At 50.9% G+C, this 17,841-nt stretch overlaps 1 protein-coding gene and 2 long non-coding RNA genes across 11 annotated transcripts in view; 1 reads left to right on the forward strand and 2 right to left on the reverse strand.

Annotated features, from left to right (window-relative positions):
- The window catches only part of ppfia1 (PTPRF interacting protein alpha 1), a 97,182-nt gene that overhangs the window by 44,336 nt on the left and 35,005 nt on the right, over positions 1–17,841 (forward strand). The window contains exons 9-16 of the mRNA XM_052502042.1: positions 1,663–1,797; positions 7,658–7,741; positions 8,058–8,189; positions 10,770–10,832; positions 11,530–11,612; positions 12,608–12,677; positions 14,299–14,555; positions 15,231–15,444. Of these exons, the coding sequence (XP_052358002.1) occupies positions 1,663–1,797; positions 7,658–7,741; positions 8,058–8,189; positions 10,770–10,832; positions 11,530–11,612; positions 12,608–12,677; positions 14,299–14,555; positions 15,231–15,444 (1,038 nt within the window). The remainder of the gene's footprint in view (positions 1–1,662; positions 1,798–7,657; positions 7,742–8,057; positions 8,190–10,769; positions 10,833–11,529; positions 11,613–12,607; positions 12,678–14,298; positions 14,556–15,230; positions 15,445–17,841) is intronic.
- LOC127918816 (uncharacterized) lies at positions 8,433–10,046 on the reverse strand. 5 transcript variants are annotated; one of them, XR_008100906.1, is made up of 6 exons: positions 9,951–10,046; positions 9,785–9,892; positions 9,393–9,554; positions 9,113–9,220; positions 8,829–8,936; positions 8,433–8,495 (listed from the first exon to the last, which is right to left on the reverse strand). It is a non-coding gene; the product is annotated as an uncharacterized LOC127918816 (long non-coding RNA). The 5 variants fall into 5 exon arrangements; XR_008100902.1 differs by lacking the exon at positions 8,433–8,495 and adding an exon at positions 8,600–8,715; XR_008100905.1 differs by lacking the exons at positions 8,433–8,495; positions 9,785–9,892 and adding an exon at positions 8,600–8,715.
- LOC127918814 (uncharacterized) lies at positions 15,465–17,790 on the reverse strand. 5 transcript variants are annotated; one of them, XR_008100900.1, is made up of 3 exons: positions 16,232–17,790; positions 15,864–16,095; positions 15,465–15,821 (listed from the first exon to the last, which is right to left on the reverse strand). It is a non-coding gene; the product is annotated as an uncharacterized LOC127918814 (long non-coding RNA). The 5 variants fall into 5 exon arrangements; XR_008100899.1 differs by having other exon boundaries at positions 15,465–15,800; positions 16,160–17,790; XR_008100896.1 differs by having other exon boundaries at positions 16,160–17,790.

The raw sequence follows: 17,841 nt of genomic DNA on the forward strand, positions 1-17,841 counted from the left end.
TCCCCCAGGCCAACAAGACAGTACCTAAACACTGTGTATCATCCCCCAGGCCAACAAGACGGTACCTAAACACTGTGTATCATCCCCAGGCCAACAAGACGGTACCTAAACACTGTATCATCCCCCAGGCCAACAAAACAGTACCTAAACACTGTGTATCATCCCCCAGGCCAACAAGACTGTACCTAAACACTGTATCATCCCCCAGGCCAACAAGACGGTACCTAAACACTGTATCATCCCCCAGGCCAACAAGACAGTACCTAAAACACATCCCCAGGCCAACAAGTGTACCTAAACACATCCCCAGGCCAACAAGACTGTACCTAAACAGTACCTAAACACTGTGTATCATCCCCCAGGCCAACAAGACGGTACCTAAACACTGTATCATCCCCCAGGCCAACAAGACAGTACCTAAACACTGTATCATCCCCCAGGCCAACAAGACAGTACCTAAACACTGTGTATCATCCCCCAGGCCAACAAGACGGTACCTAAACACTGTGTATCATCCCCCAGGCCAACAAGACGGTACCTAAACACTGTGTATCATCCCCCAGGCCAACAAGACGGTACCTAAACACTGTGTATCATCCCCCAGGCCAACAAGACGGTACCTAAACACTGTGTAATGTGTTTGATCTACAGACTCAGGAGAGGAACTGTTGTAATGTATTGATTATTGTGTTTGATCTACAGACGGAGGAGAGGAACTGTTGTAATGTATTGATTAATATGATTGATTATTGTGTTTGATCTACAGACTGAGGAGAGGAACAGTTGTAATGTATTGATTAATATGATTGATTATTGTGTTTGATCTACAGACTGAGGAGAGGAACAGTTGTAATGTATTGATTAATATGATTGATTATTGTGTTTGATCTACAGACTGAGGAGAGGAACTGTTGTAATGTATTGATTATTGTGTTTGATCTACAGACTGAGGAGAGGAACTGTTGTAATGTATTGATTATTGTGTTTGATCTACAGACGGAGGAGAGGAACAGTTGTAATGTATTGATTAATATGATTGATTATTGTGTTTGATCTACAGACGGAGGAGAGGAACTGTTGTAATGTATTGATTATTGTGTTTGATCTACAGACGGAGGAGAGGAACTGTTGTAATGTATTGATTATTGTGTTTGATCTACAGACGGAGGAGAGGAACTGTTGTAATGTATTGATTATTGTGTTTGATCTACAGACGGAGGAGAGGAACAGTTGTAATGTATTGATTAATATGATTGATTATTGTGTTTGATCTACAGACGGAGGAGAGGAACTGTTGTAATGTATTGATTATTGTGTTTGATCTACAGACGGAGGAGAGGAACTGTTGTAATGTATTGATTAATATGATTGATTATTGTGTTTGATCTACAGACGGAGGAGAGGAACTGTTGTAATGTATTGATTATTGTGTTTGATCTACAGACGGAGGAGAGGAACTGTTGTAATGTATTGATTATTGTGTTTGATCTACAGACGGAGGGAGAAGGAACAGTTGTAATGTATTGATTAATATGATTGATTATTGTGTTTGATCTACAGACGGAGGAGAGGAACTGTTGTAATGTATTGATTATTGTGTTTGATCTACAGACTGAGGAGAGGAACTGTTGTAATGTATTGATTATTGTGTTTGATCTACAGACGGAGGAGAGGAACAGGCAGCTGCAGGAGCGTTTAGAGCTGGCTGAGCAGAAGCTGCAGCAGACTATCAGGAAGGCGGAGACTCTGCCCGAGGTGGAGGCGGAGCTAGCCCAGAGGGTGGCGGCCCTCACCAAGGTCAGTCCCGCCTCCACGCCGTCAAACATCATTCCTCCTGAGAGAGACTCCTCTCCATGTCTCATCCTCCCCCGCGTGCGTGCGTGCGTGCGTGCGTGCGTGCGTGTGTGTGTCTGTACGTGCTTCGTTCCTCTAACTTTCCCACATCATTATTCAGGATTCATTCATGATTATCCATAATCGTGGTAGCATCCACGTTTTTAAAAATAGAAATGTTTAGAAACATATTCGGTTCCTATTTACAATAAGTGACACAACACATAGTTCACAATTCAGTTTCTTATTGGGGCAAAAACGTAATCTAAAACACAACCTTAAAACAAACTTAAAATGTACCCAACAAGTTTGTAGTCACCAGCTGGATGTATTCATTGCGTGCTAGGAATATGGGACCAAATACTAACCTTTGGATGACTTTAGTACACTAGAAGGGAATTTGTGAAAATACTTATTGAAGACAAATAAAACATGTTCAAATGGGGAAACTATATACAGACCATTCAGGAAAGTATTCAGACCCCTTGACCTTTTCCACATTTTATTACGTTACAGCTTTATTCTAAAATAGATTTAAATATATATTTTTCCCCCTGATCAAGCTACACACAATACCCCATAATGACAAAGCAAACATTTTTTTTTTTTTTTGCCATTAGCCAACAACTGAAATAACTTATTTACATAAGTATTCAGACCCTTTGCTATGAGACTCGTGATTGAGCTCTGGTGCATATTATCCTGTTTCCATTGATCATCCTTGAGATGTTTCTACAACTTGATTGGAGTCCACCTGGGGTAAATTCAATTGATTGGACATGATTTGGAAAGGCGCACACACCTGTCTATTTACGGTCCCCACATTTGACAAGACATGTCAGAGCAAAAACCAAGAATTGAGGTCAAAGGAATTGACCATAGAGCTCCGAGACAGGATTGTGTCGAGGCACAGATCTGGGGAAGGATACCAAAAAACATGTCTCTTTCCTCTCTTCCTTTTACCTCTTTAAGAGGCAGAGAGTTCAGTGTAGAACCTGTCACTGCCACACCGCCCAGCTACCTCCACCTAACCACCCAGCTACCTCCACCTAACCACCCAGCTACCTCCACCTAACCACCCAGCTACCTCCACCTAACCACCCAGCTACCTCCACCTAACCACCCAGCTACCTCCACCTAACCACCCAGCTACCTCCACCTAACCACCCAGCTACCTCCACCTAACCACCCAGCTACCTCCACCTAACCACCCAGCTACCTCCACCTAACCACCCAGCCACCTCCACCTAACCACCCAGCTACCTCCACCTAACCACCCAGCTACCTCCACCTAACCACCCAGCTACCTCCACCTAACCACCCAGCTACCTCCACCTAACCACCCAGCTACCTCCACCTAACCACCCAGCCACCTCCACCTAACCACCCAGCTACCTCCACCTAACCACCCAGCTACCTCCACCTAACCACCCAGCTACCTCCACCTAACCACCCAGCTACCTCCACCTAACCACCCAGCTACCTCCACCTAACCACCCAGCTACCTCCACCTAACCACCCAGCTACCTCCACCTAACCACCCAGCTACCTCCACCTAACCACCCAGCTACCTCCACCTAACCACCCAGCTACCTCCACCTAACCACCCAGCTACCTCCACCTAACCACCCAGCCACCTCCACCTAACCGCCCAGCCACCTCCACCTAACCGCCCAGCTACCTCCACCTAACCGCCCAGCCACCTCCACCTAACCGCCCAGCTACCTCCACCTAACCGCCCAGCTACCTCCACCTAACCACCCAGCTACCTCCACCTAACCACCCAGCTACCTCCACCTAACCACCCAGCTACCTCCACCTAACCACCCAGCTACCTCCACCTAACCGCCCAGCTACCTCCACCTAACCGCCCAGCTACCTCCACCTAACCGCCCAGCTACCTCCACCTAACCGCCCAGCCACGTCCACCTAACCGCCCAGCTACCTCCATCCAACCGCCAAGCCACCTCCACCCAACCGCCAAGCCACCTCCACCTAACCGCCCAGCTACCTCCACCTAACCGCCCAGCTACCTCCACCCAACCGCCCAGCCACCTCCACCTAACCGCCCAGCCACCTCCACCTAACCGCCCAGCTACCTCCACCTAACCGCCCAGCTACCTCCACCTAACCGCCCAGCCACCTCCACCTAACCGCCCAGCCACCTCCACCTAACCGCCCAGCCACCTCCACCTAACCGCCCAGCCACCTCCACCTAACCGCCCAGCCCTCTAGCTACCTCAAATCAAATGTATTTATATAGCCCTTCGTACATCAGCTGATATCTCAAAGTGCTGTACAGAAACCCAGCCTAACACCCCAAACAGCAAGCAATGCAGGTGTAGAAGCACGGTGGCTAGGAAAAACTCCCCAGAAAGGCCAAAACCTAGGAAGAAACCTAGAGCGGAACCAGGCTATGTGGGGTGGCCAGTCCTCTTCTGGCTGTGCCGAGTGGAGATTATAACAGAACATGACCAAGATGTTCAAATGTTTATAAATGACCGGCATGGTCGAATAATAATAAGGCAGAACAGTTGAAACTGGAGCAGCAGCACAGTCAGGTGGACTGGGGACAGCAAGGAGTCATCATGTCAGGTCGTCCTGGGGCATGGTCCTAGGGCTCAGGTCCTCCGAGAGAAAGAAAGAGAGGAGAGAATTAAAGAACGTACACTTAGATTCACACAGGACACCGAATAGGACAGGAGAAGTACTCCAGATATAACAAACTGACCCTAGCCCCCGACACAAACTACTGCAGCATAAATACTGGAGGCTGAGACAGGAGGGGTCAGGAGACACTGTGGCCCCATCCGAGGACACATCCAGGGCCAAACAGGAAGGATAAACCCCACCCACTTTGCCAAAGCACAGCCCCCACACCACTAGAGGGATATCTTCAACCACCAACTTACCATCCTGAGCCAAGGCTGAGTATAGCCCACAAAGATCTCCGCCATGGCACAACCCAAGGGGGGGTGCCAACCCAGACAGGATGACCACATCAGTGAATCAACCCACTCGGGTGACGCACCCCTTCCAGGGACGGCATGAGAGAGCCCCAGTAAGCCAGTGACTCAGCCCCTGTAATAGGGTTAGAGGCAGAGCATCCCAGTGGAAAGAGGGGAACCGGCCAGGCAGAGACAGCAAGGGCGGTTCGTTGCTCCAGAGCCTTTCCGTTCACCTTCACACTCCTGGGCCAGACTACACTCAATCATATGACCCACTGAAGAGATGAGTCTTCAGTAAAGACTTAAAGGTTGAGACCGAGTTTGCGTCTCTGACATGGGTAGGCAGACCGTTCCTTAAATACCTCCACCCAACCACCCAGCTACCTCCACCCAACCACCCAGCTACCTCCACCCCATATCATCCTCCAGTCTCTTGTTATTGTCATTAAGTCCTGTCTAGTAATCTCTGCTGAAGTCCTGTCTGTCTGCGTTCTTTAGTCCTGCCGGCCGGTCCGCGGTCTTTAGCTGCACTAAAACTCTATTCCCTCTTGTCCTAAAGTACCTCCTGCTCTCTCTCTTGCTCTCATCTCTCACACTGTCGTCTTCTCCTCTGTGTTCCTCGTTTGGTCTGTCCTCACCCTTTACCTCCCACTCCTCCCCATCCCCCCCTAGCCTGACGCCTCGGGCTCTAAGGACGCCAAGACACAGAGGAAGGTAGACTGGCTACAATCACCCCTAAACCTCCCCCTATACCCTCACACCCCAGCCCCATCTCTTACCCCCGCCCAGTGGTCTAACTCTGCCTGCTTAGCTTGGTACTGCTGATCTATGTTTAAAGTCTATTTCTGTGCACAACTCCCTCCTCCAACCTCTAAAAATAGTTTATGATCTAACAAAAACAGGAAGTGCTATTTGCCCCAGCCCCCCATCAGGATTTTAGAATGGTGCCCGGACACTAAGGAGACCGCTTTCTCCGGAATAATTCAGTTCTCCAAACTTGCCCTTTTTATTTTAATGTTCAAATGTTCTTGTTACATTGGATCACCCCACACTGGATAGCTACAGCACACTTCCCTTTAGCTACAGTACACTTGCCTTTAGCTACAGTACACTTGCCTTTAGCTACAGTACACTTGCCTTTAGCTACAGTACACTTGCCTTTAGCTACAGTACACTTGCCTTTAGCTACAGTACACTTGCCTTTAGCTACAGTACACTTGCCTTTAGCTACAGTACACTTGCCTTTAGCTACAGTACACTTGCCTTTAGCTACAGTACACTTGCCTTTAGCTACAGTACACTTGCCTTTAGCTACAGTACACTTGCCTTTAGCTACAGTACACTTCCCTTTAGCTACAGTACACTTCCCTTTAGCTACAGTACACTTCCCTTTAGCTACAGTATACTTCCCTTTAGCTACAGTACACTTCCCTTGAGCTACAGTACACTTCCCTTTAGCTACAGTATACTTCCCTTTAGCTATATTACACTTCCCTTTAGCTATAGTACACTTCCCTTTAGCTATAGTACACTTCCCTTTAGCTACAGTACACTTCCCTTTAGCTACAGTACACTTCCCTTTAGCTACAGTACACTTCCCTTGAGCTACAGTACACTTCCCTTGAGCTACAGTACACTTCCCTTGAGCTACAGTATACTTCCCTTTAGCTATATTACACTTCCCTTTAGCCACAGTACACTTCCCTTTAGCTACAGTACACTCCCCTTTAGCTACAGTACACTTCCCTTTAGCTACAGTACACTTCCCTTTAGCTACAGTACACTTCCCTTTAGCTACAGTACACTTCCCTTTAGCCACTAACTCTCTCCCCTTTCCACATGTGTCTAGGCACATTGTAGAGCCATTAACATGATAACAGTTTCCCCTTCTTCCCCCCTCAGATCCCCTTGTTTCTAGTCTGGAATGTAGTCATGGTGCTTTTATGGGGCCTGGCTGTACTGCTCTGTGTCCCTGTCCCCTGTCTCTGCTGCTACTGGCTGGCTGTACTGCTCTGTGTCCCTGTCCCCTGTCTCTGCTGGTTCATGACTGTTACTGGCTGGCTGTACTGCTCTGTGTCCCTGTCCCCTGTCTGCTGGTGCTACTGGCTGGCTGTACTGCTCTGTGTCCCTGTCCCCTGTCTGCTGGTGCTACTGGTTGGCTGTACTGCTCTGTGTCCCTGTCCCCTGTCTCTGCTGGTTCATGACTGCTACTGGCTGGCTGTACTGCTCTGTGTCCCTGTCCCCTGTCTGCTGGTGCTACTGGCTGGCTGTACTGCTCTGTGTCCCTGTCCCCTGTCTGCTGCAGCTACTGGCTGGCTGTACTGCTCTGTGTCCCTGTCCCCTGTCTCTGCTGCTACTGGCTGGCTGTACTGCTCTGTGTCCCTGTCCCCTGTCTCTGCTGCTACTGGCTGGCTGTACTGCTCTGTGTCCCTGTCCCCTGTCTCTGCTGCTACTGGCTGGCTGTACTGCTCTGTGTCCCTGTCCCCTGTCTCTGCTGCTACTGGCTGGCTGTACTGCTCTGTGTCCCTGTCCCCTGTCTCTGCTGGTTCATGGCTGCTACTGGTTGGCTGTAGTTGGTTGGTGTCTGGTTCTTGGTGCTGGTGTTTGTGGGTAGATGGGCACCTCAACCCCCCCATAACCCCTAACATGAACCTATATGGTACGAAGCCTCTGACTGGGCCTTTTCAGTTCTATCCCTCTCCAGGATAATTTGTATTGATCTGAAAGAAGCTACACACCTAGCCAGCCCTCTTCAACTTCTCCAGTCCTCTCACACAGACCCTGCCCTCTCAGATCTGTACAAATTCCTAAAGGGTAGAGGTTAGGGAATGTTGTTTTTTGCAAGTATGAGGTGTTTGACTCTGTCTGTCCCGCAGGCGGAGGAGCGTCATGGCAACGTGGAGGAGAGGGTGAGGCAGATGGAGGCTCAGCTGGAGGAGAAGAACCAGGAACTGCTCAGGGTAAGACAGATGGGGTCAAAGGTCATCTGGCTGGCAGTCAGTCTGTGTTGTTGGGCAGAAATTGTTTACAGATGTGGTCATTGGACTGTGTTTATTTAGCATTGTACTTTCATTGTAGACAATATATTCATTCTCATTCAAATAAGTCAGTGAAGATTTGCCCTCATTCAACCGAAAGATCCATTAATTAACAGAAAATGGAAAGAAAACAATTAAAATGTGTGTTGTGAAATGTTTCCTGTCATAAAGGAAGCGGTAGTTTGTCCTGCTCTGCCTGGGAGCTCTTCTGATTAGCGTGTGTGTTTGTGTTGTGAAGGCGCGCCAGAGGGAGAAGATGAACGAGGAGCACAACAGGCGTCTGTCGGAGACGGTGGACAAGCTGCTGTCAGAGTCCAACGAGAGGCTACAGCTTCACCTCAAGGAGAGGATGTCTGCCCTAGAGGACAAGGTGGGTGGGTTAGGTTACAGCTTCACCTCAAGGAGAGGATGTCTGCCCTAGAGGACAAGGTGGGTGGGTGGGTTACAGCTTCACCTCAAGGAGAGGATGTCTGCCCTAGAGGACAAGGTGGGTGGGCTACAGCTTCACCTCAAGGAGAGGATGTCTGCCCTAGAGGACAAGGTGGGTTAGGCTACAGCTTCACCTCAAGGAGAGGATGTCTGCCCTAGAGGACAAGGTGGGTGGGTTAGGCTACAGCTTCACCTCAAGGAGAGGATGTCTGCCCTAGAGGACAAGGTGGGTGGGTTACAGCTTCACCTCAAGGAGAGGATGTCTGCCCTAGAGGACAAGGTGGGTGGGTGGGTTACAGCTTCACCTCAAGGAGAGGATGTCTGCCCTAGAGGACAAGGTGGGTGGGCTACAGCTTCACCTCAAGGAGAGGATGTCTGCCCTAGAGGACAAGGTGGGTGGGCTACAGCTTCACCTCAAGGAGAGGATGTCTGCCCTAGAGGACAAGGTGGGTGGGTTACAGCTTCACCTCAAGGAGAGGATGTCTGCCCTAGAGGACAAGGTGGGTGGGTTGGGTTACAGCTTCACCTCAAGGAGAGGATGTCTGCCCTAGAGGACAAGGTGGGTGGGCTACAGCTTCACCTCAAGGAGAGGATGTCTGCCCTAGAGGACAAGGTGGGTGGGTTACAGCTTCACCTCAAGGAGAGGATGTCTGCCCTAGAGGACAAGGTGGGTGGGTTACAGCTTCACCTCAAGGAGAGGATGTCTGCCCTAGAGGACAAGGTGGGTGGGTTGGGTTACAGCTTCACCTCAAGGAGAGGATGTCTGCCCTAGAGGACAAGGTGGGTGGGTGGGTTACAGCTTCACCTCAAGGAGAGGATGTCTGCCCTAGAGGACAAGGTGGGTGGGTTGGGTTACAGCTTCACCTCAAGGAGAGGATGTCTGCCCTAGAGGACAAGGTGGGTGGGTTACAGCTTCACCTCAAGGAGAGGATGTCTGCCCTAGAGGACAAGGTGGGTGGGTTACAGCTTCACCTCAAGGAGAGGATGTCTGCCCTAGAGGACAAGGTGGGTGGGTTAGGTTACAGCTTCACCTCAAGGAGAGGATGTCTGCCCTAGAGGACAAGGTGGGTGGGTTAGGTTACAGCTTCACCTCAAGGAGAGGATGTCTGCCCTAGAGGACAAGGTGGGTGGGCTACAGCTTCACCTCAAGGAGAGGATGTCTGCCCTAGAGGACAAGGTGGGTGGGTTACAGCTTCACCTCAAGGAGAGGATGTCTGCCCTAGAGGACAAGGTGGGTGGGTTACAGCTTCACCTCAAGGAGAGGATGTCTGCCCTAGAGGACAAGGTGGGTGGGTTACAGCTTCACCTCAAGGAGAGGATGTCTGCCCTAGAGGACAAGGTGGGTGGGTTAGGTTACAGCTTCACCTCAAGGAGAGGATGTCTGCCCTAGAGGACAAGGTGGGTGGGTTAGGCTACAGCTTCACCTCAAGGAGAGGATGTCTGCCCTAGAGGACAAGGTGGGTGGGTTACAGCTTCACCTCAAGGAGAGGATGTCTGCCCTAGAGGACAAGGTGGGTGGGTGGGTTACAGCTTCACCTCAAGGAGAGGATGTCTGCCCTAGAGGACAAGGTGGGTGGGTTACAGCTTCACCTCAAGGAGAGGATGTCTGCCCTAGAGGACAAGGTGGGTGGGTTACAGCTTCACCTCAAGGAGAGGATGTCTGCCCTAGAGGACAAGGTGGGTGGGTGGGTTACAGCTTCACCTCAAGGAGAGGATGTCTGCCCTAGAGGACAAGGTGGGTGGGTTACAGCTTCACCTCAAGGAGAGGATGTCTGCCCTAGAGGACAAGGTGGGTGGGCTACAGCTTCACCTCAAAGAGAGGATGTCTGCCCTAGAGGACAAGGTGGGTGGGTTACAGCTTCACCTCAAGGAGAGGATGTCTGTCCTAGAGGACAAGGTGGGTGGGTGGGTGGGTTACAGCTTCACCTCAGGAGAGGATGTCTGCCATAGAGGACAAGGTGGGTGGGTTAGGTTACAGCTGATGTCTGCCCTAGAGGACAAGGTGGGTGGGTGGGTGGGTCTACAGCTGAACCAATCAAGGAGAGCTGATGTCTATCTATAGCTGGACAAGGTGGGTGGGTTAGGTTACAGCTGATGTCTGCCCTAGAGGACAAGGTGGGTGGGTTAGGTTACAGCTGATGTCTGCCCTAGAGGACAAGGTGGGTGGGTTAAAGCTTCACCTCAAGGAGACATGCTAAATGGCATGTCATTATATCTGGTCATTATCTATAGCTGAACCAATCTGGGACAATGCTGTGGTCATTATCTATAGCTGAGACAATGCTGTGGTCATTATCTACAGCTGAGACAATCTGGGACAATGCTGTGGTCATTATCTACAGCTGAGACAATCTGGGACAGTGCTGTGGTCATTATCTACAGCTGAGACAATCTGGGACAATGCTGTGGTCATTATCTACAGCTGAGACAATCTGGGACAATGCTGTGTTCATTATCTATAGCTGAACCAATCTGGGACAATGCTGTGCTGATTCTCCATGTGCTGTCTGTCCTCCACCAGAACGGCCTGATCAGAGATCTGGAGCACAGTAAGAAGCTGGTTGAGGAAACGCACCATGAGAAGGTAAGGACGGTTGACTCTGGCTGCTGTCTCCTCTGAACAACTGGAGAGTTGTCATCTCTTTGTTTGGATTCTCATTGCCAATGACACTCCTCATGTCTGTCTTTCTCCCCTCTCTCTCCCTCTCTTTCTACCCCCTCTTCTCCCCCCTCACCTCTCTCTCCCTCTCCACCTCCTTCCCTCTCTTCCTCCCTATCCCCTCCTTCCCTCTCTTCCTATCCCCTCCTCTCTCCCTGCTTCCCTCTCTTCCTACCCCCTCCTCTCTCCTCCCTCTCCCCCTCCTTCCCTCTCTTCCTATCCCCTCCTCTCTCCTCCCTCCATCTCTCCTTCCTTCCCTCTCTCCCCCTCTTCCCTCTCCTCCTCCCCCTCTTCCTCCCCCCTTCTCTCCCTCTCCCCCTCTTCCTCCCCCTCCTTCCCCCGCTTCCTCCTCCCTCCTCTCTCCCTCCCCCTCCCTCTCTTTCTCCCCCCTCTTCCCTCTCCTCCTCCCCCCTCTCTCCCTCCCCCCCTCTTCCTCCCCTTCCTCTCCCCCTCTTCCTCCCCCCGCTTCCTCCTCCCTCCTCTCTCCCCCTCTTCCTCCCCCCTCTCTCCCTCCCGCTCCCCCTCCTTCCCTCTCCTCCTATCCCCTCCTCTCTCCCTCCTCCCTCTCTTCCTATCCCCTCCTCCCTCTCTTTCTCCCTCTCTTCCTCTCTCCCTCCTTCAGGAGCAGCTATTGATCCAGATTGAGACGATGCGGGCGGAGAACGAGCAAGGCAGGAACAGGAGCAACTCACTGCTGCACCATGGGTAAAATAATCAGCTTTCTCATTGGCCGCCCTGGACTCTGGCCCACACATGATTGGCCAGTGCTCTGGCCTCTCTGTCCACCTCTTTTCTTTGTGATTGATCTTTTTTGTGTGTATTGCATGTCTGTCCTTGCGTTTGTTTGTGTGTAATGTGTTTGTGTGTGTGTGTGTGTGTGTGATGTATGTGTGTGTGTATGTGTGTGTGTGTGATGTATGTGTGTGTGTGTGATGTATGTGTGTGATGTATGTATGTATGTGTGTGTGTGTGTGATGTATGTGTGTGTGATGTATGTGTGTGTGATGTATGTGTGTGTGATGTATGTGTGTGATGTATGTGTGTGTGATGTTTGTGTGTGTGATGTGTCTGTGTGTGTGTGTTTGATGAATCCTGTGTGTGATCTATGTGTGTGTGATGTTTGTGGAATGTCATGTATGTGTGTGTCTGTATAGTGAGGGACAGTTTAAATGGAATCCTCATGTGTGTGATGTAGTGAGGGACAGTTTAAATGGAATCCTCATGCCGTGTGTCTCCTAGTGTGTGGACAGTTTAAATGGAATCCTCAGCCACGTGTCTGAGGGACAGTTTAAATGGAATCCTCAGTGTGTAGTGTGGACAGTTTAAATGAATCCTGCCACGTGTCTCCTAGTGAGGGATGTTTAAATGTGATGTCATGCCACGTGTCTGTAGTGAGGGACAGTTGATGTCCTGTGTGTGTCTGTAGTGATGGATGTTTAAATGGAATCCTGTGTGTCTCCTAGTGAGGGACAGTTTAAATGGAATCCTCAGCCGTGTGTCTCCTAGTGAGGGACAGTTTAAATGGAATGTGTGTGTGTGTGTGTGGGACAGTTTAAATGGAATCCTGTGTGTGTCTCCTAGTGAGGGACAGTTTAAATGGAATCCTCAGCCGTGTGTCTCCTAGTGAGGGACAGTTTAAATGGAATGTCATGTGTGTGTGGTGTGAGGGACAGTTTAAATGGAATGTGTGTGTCTCCTAGTGAGGGACAGTTTAAATGGAATCTCAGCCGTGTGTCACCTAGGCAGCACAGTTTAAATGGAATCCTCAGTGTGCCTCTCCAGTGAGGGACAGTTTAAATGGAATCCTCAGCCGTGTGCAGGGACGTTTAAATGGTGCTGAGGCGGCTCCTAGTGAGGGACAGTTTAAATGGAATCCTCAGCCGTGTGTCTGTGAGGAACAGTTTAAATGGAACCAGCCGTGTGTCTCCTAGTGAGGGACAGTTTAAATGGAATCCTCAGCCGTGTGTCTCCTAGTGAGGGACAGTTTAAATGGAATCCTCAGCCTTGTGTCTCCTAGTGAGGGACAGTTTAAATGGAATCCTCAGCCGTGTGTCTCCTAGTGAGGGACAGTTTAAATGGAATCCTCAGCCGTGTGTCTCCTAGTGAGGGACAGTTTAAATGGAATCCTCAGCCGTGTGTCTCCTAGTGAGGGACAGTTTAAATGGAATCCTCAGCCGTGTGTCTCCTAGTGAGGGACAGTTTAAATGGAATCCTCAGCCGTGTGTCTCCTAGTGAGGGACAGTTTAAATGGAATCCTCAGCCGTGTGTCTCCTAGTGAGGGACAGTTTAAATGGAATCCTCAGCCGTGTGTCTCCTAGTGAGGGACAGTTTAAATGGAATCCTCAGCCGTGTGTCTCCTAGTGAGGGACAGTTTAAATGGAATCCTCAGCCGTGTGTCTCCTAGTGAGGGACAGTTTAAATGGAATCCTCAGCCGTGTGTCTCCTAGTGAGGGACAGTTTAAATGGAATCCTCAGCCGTGTGTCTCCTAGTGAGGGACAGTTTAAATGGAATCCTCAGCCGTGTGTCTCCTAGTGAGGGACAGTTTAAATGGAATCCTCAGCCGTGTGTCTCCTAGTGAGGGACAGTTTAAATGGAATCCTCAGCCGTGTGTCTCCTAGTGAGGGACAGTTTAAATGGAATCCTCAGCCGTGTGTCTCCTAGTGAGGGACAGTTTAAATGGAATCCTCAGCCGTGTGTCTCCTAGTGAGGGACAGTTTAAATGGAATCCTCAGCCGTGTGTCTCCTAGTGAGGGACAGTTTAAATGGAATCCTCAGCCGTGTGTCTCCTAGTGAGGGACAGTTTAAATGGAATCCTCAGCCGTGTGTCTCCTAGTGAGGGACAGTTTAAATGGAATCCTCAGCCGTGTGTCTCCTAGTGAGGGACAGTTTAAATGGAACGTTGACAGCTGCTGTCTGGTGGATCTAGATACTGATGTTCCAGATCATTCAGCTCAGATATCTATTGTCTGTGTTGAAGTCATCTCCGGCCCACAAACTGTTGTCTCTCTCCTTCCCTCTCATTTGTTCTGTATCTGACGGTGTTCTCTCTCTCTCTCTCTCTCTCTCTCTCTCTCTCTCTCTCTCTCTCTCACTCTCTCTCTCTCTCTCTCTCTGTCCTCTCTCTCTCTCTCTCTCTCTCTCTCTCTCTCTCTCTCTCACTCACTCACTCACTCACTCACTCCTCACTCTCTCTCTCATTTGTTCTGTATCTGATGGTGTTCTCTCTCTCTCTCTCTGCTTCCTCTCTGGACATCAGAGACATGTAAGTCAGAGTGAAGACAACCATAATAATGAGAGGTTGATTTGATAGTGTTGGTCTGTAGTCATTGCTGTGGAGTGTGTTTTACAGAGCATGGCTTAAAGATATCCTGGACTCTCTGATACGGTTAGGCTAACTTTCTCCCCACTCTCTCTCCTCAGGTCCAGACTCTGAATGAACAGGAGTGGGAGCGCGTGCAGCAGGCTAATGTTCTGGCCAACGTTGCTCAGGCGTTTGAGTCTGACCTGGAGACGTCAGACCTGGAGGACGATGAGCGCGAGACCATCTTCAGCTCCGTGGACCTGCTGTCCCCTGCCGGCCAGGCCGACGCTCAGACCCTGGCCCTCATGCTGCAGGAGCAGCTGGATGCCATCAACAACGAGATCAGGTACACACACCCCTACTATCAGCATGTTGGATGTATTTCAACATCATTCTGGAGATTCATTCTAATATTGGTTGAGCAACATTTCCCTTTTTTTATTTGAGAGAAAACAAGGTGATGCTAGCACTAACATCTCTCCTCGCTCTCCCTCTCCTCGCTCTCCCTCTCCTCGCTCTCCCTCTCCTCGCTCTCCCTCTCCTCGCTCTCCCTCTCCTCGCTCTCCCTCTCCTCGCTCTCCCTCTCCTCGCTCTCCCTCTCCTCGCTCTCCCCCTCGCTCTCCCCTCCTCTCCTCTCCCTCTCCTCGCTCTCCCCTCTCCCTCCTCGCTCTCCCTCTCCTCCTCCCTCCTCGCTCTCCCTCCCTCCTCGCTCTCCCTCTCCTCGCTCTCCCTCTCCTCGCTCCTCGCCTCCCTCTCCTCGCTCTCCCTCTCCTCGCTCTCCCTCTCCTCGCTCTCCCTCTCCTCGCTCTCCCTCTCCTCGCTCTCCCTCTCCTCGCTCTCGCTCTCCTCGCTCTCGCTCTCCCTCTCTTCACTCTCCCCTGTCTCTCTCCTCTCGCTCGCTCTCCCCCATCTCTCTCCGCTCGCTCGCTCTCCCCCGTCTCTCTCCTCTCGCTCCCCCTCGTCTCTCCACTCCCTTCTCTCTCTCCTCTCCCTTCTCTCTCTCCCTCCCCCCCCCCTCCAGGATGATTCAGGAGGAGAAGGAGAACACAGCCATGCTGGCAGAGGAGATGGAGAGCCGTGTGGGCAGCGGGGACAGCCTGGGGGCCAGCCGCTTCCGCTCCATGAGCTCCTCCATGGGGGGCTCGTCGCCCCCCGGCTCAGGCTCCTCCACCCCGCGACGCATCCCCAACCGCAGCCCCAACCGAGAGGTGGACCGCATGGGAGTCATGACCCTGGTGAGAGAGAGACCTATGCCCTTGTGGAGATCTGAGAGGATTTGATTGGTGGAAGTTCCAACTAGCCTATCAGAGAACAAGTGGAGCTCTCATCATATTACCTATGCTTGTTATATCCTCTGTTCTCCACAAGGGCGTAGGGTTTAGGGTGCAGGGCGTAGGGTTTAGGGGGGATTTGAGATTGGTCCCTACACTCCATCCATCATCAGTCTCCTTTTACTCATTCAGCTTCAGTCCATCCATGTTGATCAACCAGCTCCTCTTTCTTCCTCTCTGAAACAAGCAGCCTTTCAATCATCCTCCCCTAGAATGAACTCGTCCTCCCCTAGAATGAACTCGTCCTCCCCTAGAATGAACTCGTCCTCCCCTAGAATGAACTCGTCCTCCCCTAGAATGAACTCGTCCTCCCCTAGAATGACCTCGTCCTCCCCTAGAATGAACTCGTCCTCCCCTAGAATGACCTCGTCCTCCCCTAGAATGACCTCGTCCTCCCCTAGAATGACCTCGTCCTCCCCTAGAATGACCTCGTCCTCCCCTAGAATGACCTCGTCCTCCCCTAGAATGACCTCGTCCTCCCCTAGAATGACCTCGTCCTCCCCTAGAATGACCTCGTCCTCCCCTAGAATGACCTCGTCCTCCCCTAGGATGAACCTCGTCCTCCCCTAGGATGAACTCGTCCTCCCCTAGGATGAACTCGTCCTCCCCTAGGATGAACTCGTCGTCCTCCCCTAGGATGAACTCGTCGTCCTCCCCTAGGATGAACTCGTCGTCCTCCCCTAGGATGAACTCGTCGTCCTCCCCTAGGATGAACTCGTCGTCCTCCCCTAGGATGAACTCGTCGTCCTCCCCTAGGATGAACTCGTCGTCCTCCCCTAGGATGACCTCGTCTTCCTTCTCTTGTCTATCTCATTTCTGCTCTCTCTCTCTCTCTCTCCATTCCTTTAGCTTCACTAACTGTCATGTGTCATTATTGGATCATAATACCATCCCCTGTTCATACTAGTCCACAGGAGATCTGTGTTGTCACATCTGTGTCTGTTAGAATCAAATGTTTTCATCTGTTCAGTGTTTCTGACACGTTCATGGAACTAGCTACTAGTTTGGCGTTTTGTATTTGGTAGGTGACGTGTGTGTAATCTGTACCTGTGTTCCCCCAGCACTACCTCTATAACCCCTATGTGATCCAGAGGTCCCTGTCCCACCAGCAGACAGTAGCTTACCTGCCCTACTCTCCTGCTAGCATTAGCTTACCTGCCCCCCCTGCCTGTAGCTATGCTCCATGCCACTTCCAGGTATCACCCCCTACCGTCCTCCTCTCTTCCCCAGGCAGGGTTCAGTCAGCCTGGGGTCGCACTCACACACACCGCCCCCTGTCCCACGGTCCATCTGTGGGGCCACACAGTAATCTTAACGAGCTGTTCACTAGCCTCCCATGGGAGGGTTTTGAAGTTGTCCTAGAATGCTGGGCTCCCATTGGACTTCAGAAAAAGATCAGGCAGGTAGATTAACCAATGAAGATGCAGAGCAAATGTAAAAACTCTGTTTGGCTGTAAGCTCATCACACGCCAGACAGAATGGCGGTTGATTTTGATATCAGTTAAAGTAGAGCCTTGTTGTGCTCAATTCAGACTTCATTTCAGACACGACAGAGTTAAATGAAGTCTTTTCCCCTCAGCTTGATTAAGTTCTGCGTTTGAGTTCTGTCCTCCCCCTCACCCCCCCCTTTCCTGGTTCTCTTATCTCTTCCTGTGTTCGGAGCAGGACGAGGAGAACCTTCCGTGGAAATATGTGCTGCTACTCCATTTGTTTATTTACTCTAGAGATGCCTAGCTGGAGAAAAGGCATGCAGGGGCACATCAACCCTGGCTGCCTCACTCCCCTGTCACATGACACGAGTCCCATATCCCTGGCTGCCTCACTCCCCTGTCACATGACACGAGTCCCATATCCCTGGCTGCCTCATTCCCCTGTCACATGACACGAATCCCATATCCCTGGCTGCCTCACTCCCCTGTCACATGACACAAGTCCCATATCCCTGGCTGCCTCACTCCCCTGTCACATGACACAAGTCCCATATCCCTTTCTGCCTCAATCCCCTGTCACATGACACGAGTCAAATATTATTACCACAGTCCTAGGTTGTGTTCAGTAGGGCACACCGTGGCAAAACATTTCAAAATTGGACACGTTGATGCTGGTTTTCTTCATGTTGTGCCCCCTGAACACTACCCAGGCCCGTTCCTTTAGGTAAACAGTCCCGATCCTTTAGGTAAACAGTCCCGATCCTTTAGGTAAACAGTCCCGATCCTTTAGGTAAACAGGCCCGATCCTTTAGGTAAACAGTCCCGATCCTTTAGGTAAACAGTCCCGATCCTTTAGGTAAACAGGCCCGAT

Source organism: Oncorhynchus keta, unplaced genomic scaffold, assembly GCF_023373465.1.
Source record: "Oncorhynchus keta strain PuntledgeMale-10-30-2019 unplaced genomic scaffold, Oket_V2 Un_contig_1495_pilon_pilon, whole genome shotgun sequence".
Taxonomy (NCBI): Eukaryota; Metazoa; Chordata; class Actinopteri; order Salmoniformes; family Salmonidae; genus Oncorhynchus; species Oncorhynchus keta.